A 6958-nucleotide genomic window follows, 5' to 3' on the forward strand; every position below is an offset into this window, starting at 1 on the left:
AGAGTCACTTGGCCAGGCCTCAGGATGCGGAGTGGGAATGATGATGACAGTGATATTCATCACTGATCCAGCTGCACTGAGCTTAGTTTGTTTTGACAACAAGCCCGCTAGGCGTGTATCACCTCCCATTCTATAGATGAGCCAGTACCACCGAGATGTGTTAGGCACCTTCTCGTGTGCAGCACACTTGTGCATGAAAACCCGGAGCTGAGTGCTTTACACACTTGCTCTCCTTGCCCCCACCATGTCTTTATGCTCTGGGTTACTGCTCCCAGTCTACACAGGCAGAAGCTGTGGTTCAGAGATGAGATGACCCGTCATGTGTCACAAAGCCCACGTAAATGTGGCACCACCAGCTAGCTCCCCTGTGCTGCTCAACCTCCTGGGGCTGAGATGGAGAACCCAACAGGATCAAGGTGGTGCTCTCATTAGGCGGAACCACACGAAACTGACCCCTGTGTAGGTTCAAAAATGGTTGGATATCAGCTGTTTCCTATGGTTCTGATAACATCAACATTGCTTTGCAGGATTCCATGTGACAGGGACCGTCTGAATTCACCAGACCTCTCTGGCACATGGACTCTGTGCCAGGTACTGAGCTAATCTTCAGGATGCATTCAGAGCAGGGACAGTCCTTGCCCTCAGGCCATCCAAAACAATGCTGGTGAGCCCAAGCGGCTCCAAACCCAATCTGTAAGCCTGGTAATGCTATTCAGAGAGCTCCCTAGGGGCAGTGGTCAGTTTCTTGCACTCTTGAAGGCACAAGAGAAAGGGCTGGGGAGTTCCTGGTTGCTCACGGCTGTTAAGTGCGCAGGCTCCCGAGTCTGAATCCTGACTGGGTTGTTTCTTGAGACGCTGAGCAAGGCTCCATTTCCTCCTCTGTACAATGACAGTATATACTCACACGGGATGTTTGAAAGACTCACACCAGTGTGACCACTGACCAGCCTGCTTTGTGGGGACCCCTCCCCGCATTATACAGAACTTACCCACAGGCTTCTTGCCTGAGGAAATCCAGCCCACAGGCAGAAGGGTCTGCCCTACCCACTTCTGTTTAATCCCCCTTCCGCCCTCAGCTCTCCAAGCTTTGGCCCCTGGGAGAGACTTCCTCTTATGCAGCCCCCGACGCTGCCCTGATTCCACCATCCTCAGGGGCATGGGCAGCTCTGATCAGGACCATCCCTCTGGGGCTTTCTCTCACACTGGGGCCTGCTCCCCAACATTCCACAGTGACCCCCCACACCTCACTCACAATTCGAGTGAAAGCTGTTTGGGCAACCAGCGTTCCCAAGGAGCTAGGGAGAGTCACTGGCCAAAGCCCAGGAGGGGTGTGGCCAGTATTATTGCTCTGCTTAACAAACGAAGTCACCGAGGCAAGTGGAAGTCAAATCTCCTTCCCCAGCTCATGCAGTGGTCTTTAAAGGCGAGGTCAGGCTGAGGGGCAGGGTCACCTGAGCCCAGGAGGTTGGGGTTGCAGTGAGCCACGATTGTGCCACTGCACTCCAGCCTGGGGGATAGAGCCAGACCCTGTGGAAAGAAGGGAAGGGAAAAGGGGAAAGGAGGCAAGGGAAAGAAAAACGAAATGAAAGGAAGATAAATTAAAAAAATAAAAGAAAGGTCAAGTCCAGGAAAATGCTCAGGACACAGGCCATGCCCCCGACTACCAGCCGTCCCCTTCTCCCGCGTTACCGTCTCGGGGCTCCGGCTCTTTGCCGCGGAATCTGCCGGCGGCTCGGGAGTCCACCACCTGGAAGCGCCGGGATTCCAGGTTCTCCCTGATCTCCTCATAGGTCTTGATGAAGGCGGGGTCGAGCTGAGCGCGGAACTCGGCGGGAGCGGGGTAGCTCTTGCCGGAGCTGAGAGGGAAGTTCTGACGCAGCCAGTGGCGGAGGCCGCCGTCAAGCAGTGACACCGCGCGGTGGCCGAAGGCGCGGAACATCCACCAGACGCGCGGGGCGGAGTAGAGGCCCTGGTCACTGGCGTCGTAGATCACGACGTGGGTGGCCGGGCCCACGCCCAGGCGGCCCGCGTAGTCCGCGAAATGCTGGGCGCTGGGCAGCATGTGGTCGTAGGGCGAGGTGCGGTCGCTGCACTGGTCGATGTCGAAGAAGGCGGCGCCCGGGATGTGGCGCTCCTCGAACTCGCGTCGCGCATCGCGCCCCAGCTTCGGCAGGTACCAGGAGGCGTCCAGCAGCTGCAGGGGCTGCCCAGCGCGCGGGGTCCGCAGCGCCTCCACCACCCACTGCGCCGACACCAGTGCGCGGAAGAGCTGTGGCGGAGCCATGGTGGCGACACTCGGACTACGGGCCTGGGCGACAGGGAGGATGTCAGGAGGGAAGCAAGGAGAGGCTGCCGATGGGGCTGGGGCTGGGTCTGGAGCATGGGCGAGGGCCAGCGGGGGAGGTGCGGCCCATGCAGGGCAGAGTCCAGAGAACGCAGAAACCAGCGGTGGTGAACCCGGGCACAGAGGTGGGTAGCCAGGGGCCTCCCTCTGCCAGGCTTCATATAAACACAAGCTCCGAGTGACCCAATGACCATGACCTCATGGAGAGCCCCAGGATGCGCCCCTCACCTCCACCTGCTGGGCAGGAGGGTGGGTGGAGGTATCCTAGGGCAAGGCTCTGCTGGCTTCAAGGCACAAGCAGGGGCAAAGTCTCCACCCTTCCCTAAGATGCAGCTCGGCTTTATTTGCAACCAAGTCCCAAATGGAAGTCATTCATTCACTTATCAAGCATTTTTATTGGCCACCTAATAGGAACAGTAGCTGGCATTTACTGAGTTCTTGCTGGGCACCACTAAATCCTAACAATATCCTAGAACAATGCCTGACACAGTAGACTCTCCAGTATGTGTTGAATGAGAGATCTTAAGAGGCTTGGTACATTATTGTCACCGTTTCAAGGAGGACACTCAGGCTCACTGAAGGGCACTAACCTGGCCTCCTGCAGTGGCTCACGCCTGTAATCCCAGCACTTTGGGAGGCCAAGGCGGGTGGATCACCTCAGGTCAGGAGTTTGAGACCAGCCTGGCCAACATGGTGAAACCTCATCTCTACTAATACAAAAAATTGGCCGGGCGTGGTGGTTCAAGCCTGTAATCACAGCACTTTGGGAGGCCGAGATGGGCAGATCATGAAGTCAGGAGATCGAGACCATTCTGGCTAACACGGTGAAACCCCGTCTCTACTAAAAAATACAAAAAAAGCCGGGCGAGGTGGCGGGTGCCTGTAGTCCCAGCTACTCGGGAGGCTGAGGCAGGAGAATGGTGTAAACCTGGGAGGCGGAGCTGGAGTGAGCTGAGATCCGGCCACTGCACTCTAGCCTGGGCGACAGAGCGAGACTCCGTCTCAAAAAAAAAAAAAAAAAATACAAAAAATTAGCTGGGCTTAGTGGCGGGCATCTGTAATCCCAGCTACTCAGGAGGCTGAGGCAGGAGAACTGCTTGAACCCAGGAGGCGAAGGTTGCAGTGAGCTGAGATCGCGCCATTGCAATCCAGCCTGGGGGACAAGAGCGAAACTCTGTCTCAAAAACAAAAAACAAAAAAGAAAAAGTGCACTAACCTGACCCGGTGGTGCCAGGCTTCTCAGTAGGCAGTCAGTCTGGCACCAGAATCCGGACTTCTCAGCCACACACTCTGTGCAGGCTCTGGGAGTCTGGTGAGGCCAGGTTTTGTCTGTCCAGCCTGGGCTCTCTCTGGCCCTTATAGCAGCAGCAACAGTGATTTCGCACCTCCCTCCCTCTCCTCTCCATCTTTCCTGCACGCCACAGGCTGACAGTGTACCAGCTCGCCAGCCCGCTATGCCAGGCCAGCCCACAGCCTTCCTGGGTGTAGACTCCCCAAACACTTTAAGCCCTTTGTGCTGGGAAGCCACCACTGCGCAGGTGAGAGGAAAGGGCCCCTTCTGCCAGGCAGAGGCTGAGCCCCCACCAGGGCACATGGCTGGGTGTGTGGAGTCAGGGCTGCAGGTCAGCCCCCACTTATCCCCTGTGCGAGGTCCAACCTTGACACCCAATGCAGGCAGTCCTGCCGGCGAAATGAAGGGGGCAGGTAGAGAACAACATCTGTGGACTGAGTGCCTCTGTGGGCCAGGTCACATGTTAGGCACCGCAGCCTTGGGCAGGTATTAGGATGCCTGCTTTATGAACGAGGCCACTGGCAATTAGAAGAATAAGTGCTTTGCCTGTAGTCACAGAAGGCAGCCTCAGGATTGGCAGTCAGAGTCTGACCCCCTCAGGCTGGACTTCCCCTGCCCCAGGTGCCACGATGACTAGGGCCTAATGCGTTCTAGGGTGACACCCTGTGCCCACCCCCACAGTCTCGCGGCAGCTGGCTTTTAGGAACCCACTTCACCCATGCAGTCAGGCCCTGTGCGGGACACTGAGCCCTCTTGCCTTTGCCAAGCCCTGGGGGTAAAAATCAGGCTGCAGGCAAGAGACAGTGAAATTGAGGACAGTTTAGAATTCAGTGTTGAGCACAGAGGGCCCCTGTGTCAGCCTGGGGTGGCAGCAGAAGAGGTGGGAAGGCTTCCTGGAGTAGGAGGAAGTCCAGACGAATCTGACTTTTCCAGGGGCCCAGGAAGGCTCAGCATGGTCTTTAGAGTAGGGAGGCTGCCAAGGGATCTTTGGCTAAGGGGCAATCCCCATTATTTGCGTTACATCTCCGCTAGGGGGCGCTGTGCTGGCAGCTGCTGCAGGTTCCTTCCTGAGGACCCCTATTGTGGGAACCACAGCAGCCCTGGTGCACCCCCCAACACTGTCCCCCATTCTTGAGGATCCTTGTTTCCCTCACCCAATCATCCATTTAGAGTAGAAAGAGCCGTGGTTTGGGAGCCAGAGAGCCCCCAAAATCAATGTAAACCCCACTCCACTGCTTAACTGGTTGTGTGACAGTGGCTGTGTAGGGTCTCTGGGTAGTTTCTGTTCCTTATAATGGAGCTTCCCACCTCCACCTCTTAGAGCCAAGATGAAACAATAAAGGTAGAGGGGCAACCGTCATGCATTACATCTGGCTGGTTTTAATAATCATTAAAAACGGTTTAGGCCGGGCGCAGTGGCTCACACCTGTAATCCCAGCACTTTGGGAGGCCAAGGCGGGCAGATAATGAGGTCAGGAGTTCGAGACCAACCTGACCAACATGGTGAAACCCCATCTCTACTAAAAATACAAAAATTAGCTCGGCGTGGTGGCATGAGCCTGTAGTCCCAGCTACCCGGAAGGCTGAGGCAGGAGAATCGCTTGAACCTGGGAGGCAGAGGTTGCAGTGAGCTGAGATCGCGCCACTGCACTTCAGCCCGGGTGACAGACTGAGACTCCATCTCAAAATAATAATAATAGTATTGCATTATTTCTTCCATTACTCTCATTGGTGGCCCTGGAACTGACAGCAGCAAATCTAAAATCTTAGAATTTCAGGGCTTGGCGGGACTTCAGAGATCTGAGGTCAACCTGCCCCAGTCTCCCTGCTTGATTGGCACTTCTCACAAAGGACTGTGGGCCATAAAGGAGGGTGTGAGGGCAGGCTGTGGGTGTCAGGGAGGGGTAGAAACCAGGTGCCTGTGTGATTCAGGAGCCAGGATCACCATAGGTGGGGGTGCCCTGGGAGTGGAGGACCCTAGGACATAACCGCCCCAGGCTCATGTCAGGAGGGTACACAGCTGCACTGAGGCAAGCGTGAGTAGCAGGCTGGATCCAGGGTACCCATTGAGGAGCAGAGCTTGGGCACTCCTCTAGGACCTCCCTACCTGGTCCCTCCTGCCCACCCCCTCCCCCAACCACCAGACACTAGGCTTTGAGGATTGCTGTGAGCATTTTAGAACAAAACCTTTTTTAAAAAAGGGGGATGAGGCCAGGGATGGTGGCTCATGCCTGTTAACTCAGCACTTTGGGAGGCTGAGATGGGCAGATCGCTTGAGCCCAGGAGTTCAAGACCAGCCTGGACAACATGGCGAAACTCCATCTCTACCAAAAATTTAAAAATTAGCCAGGCATGGCGGCACATGCCTGTGGTCCCACCTACTTGGGAGGCTAAGGTGGGAGGATCGCTTGAGCCTGGGAGGTGGAGGTTGCAGTGAGCTAAGATAGCGCCACTGCACTCCAGTCTGGGCCACAGAACCACAGCCTGTCTCAAAAAACAAAACAAAACAAAACAAAACAAAAGGTCGGAGTTGGGGAACAAGGAAAGCGTTCCAGGCTAGCCTCTGCAAAAGCTAGGGAGGAGCAATGGAGTCCCCCACAGTGAGCTTTTCAGGAATGTTGCCAACTGGTTGTTAAACACAGCTATCATTAAAAATTGAATTACATCAACTTATGATTACATGGTCTAAGTTAAAAACAAGCAATTTTTTTAAAAGCACGAGGCTTCAGGGAAGAGCCAGGTAAGCAAAGGCAACTGGTACTATGTGGGCTTCAGACCAGGATCAGACCCGGCCTGGCCTCAACTCTGGGTGTGTCCTCCAGCAACTCGCTCTGCCGCTCTCTCCTGTCTTAGTAAGTTTCTGGCCTACTCCTCAGTTATTGTGGGAACTAAGTCACACCACGGGAGAACCCAGCAAAGTGCCACACCAAGCAGGCCTTGACAACGTTAGTTCCTTTCACTCACTAACAAGCTATTGGCTAGTGGCTCTTTCTGGGGCCTCTGGGTCACTGGGGTCTCGTCTCCCTGTCCTCCTCTCTCTCTCCCACCCTCTCTGGTGGTACCAGGCCATCCCACCTCCACCCAAGGCTCCCCACCCGTCACTCGCCACGACCCCACCCGGCAGGCCGCCCCAAGCGGACAGTCACCCTTAGTGCCAACATAGCGGCGCGACTTCTCTCCTAGACTGCGCCCCCTCTTCCGCCCAGGTCCCGCGCGGGAGCCCCGCGCCGCGCACCCCCAAAGAGCTACTCCCTCCCCCTCCGGAAAGGCAAGCCGCCACGCCGCGGCAGTTACCAGGATCTCGGACTCCTGGCTTCCCGGCT

The 6958-nt window shown here is 56.0% G+C and overlaps 2 protein-coding genes across 2 annotated transcripts in view; one reads left to right on the plus strand and one right to left on the minus strand.

Moving 5' to 3' along the window:
* MPST (mercaptopyruvate sulfurtransferase) overlaps window positions 1-6952 on the minus strand; it is a 10563-nt gene extending 3611 nt beyond the window's left edge. Inside the window, exons 1-2 of the mRNA XM_011978927.1 lie at window positions 6930-6952; window positions 1690-2308 (exon numbers count right to left, since the gene is read on the minus strand). Coding sequence (XP_011834317.1) covers window positions 1690-2284 — 595 coding nt within the window. The 5' untranslated portion in view covers window positions 2285-2308; window positions 6930-6952. The remainder of the gene's footprint in view (window positions 1-1689; window positions 2309-6929) is intronic.
* TST (thiosulfate sulfurtransferase (rhodanese)) overlaps window positions 6624-6958 on the plus strand; it is a 9119-nt gene continuing 8784 nt past the window's right edge. The window contains exon 1 of the mRNA XM_011978926.1: window positions 6624-6639. The gene's annotated coding sequence lies outside the window, so the exon portion shown is untranslated. The remainder of the gene's footprint in view (window positions 6640-6958) is intronic.

The sequence above is a fragment of the Mandrillus leucophaeus genome, unplaced genomic scaffold (genome assembly GCF_000951045.1).
Source record: "Mandrillus leucophaeus isolate KB7577 unplaced genomic scaffold, Mleu.le_1.0 Scaffold2, whole genome shotgun sequence".
Taxonomy (NCBI): Eukaryota; Metazoa; Chordata; class Mammalia; order Primates; family Cercopithecidae; genus Mandrillus; species Mandrillus leucophaeus.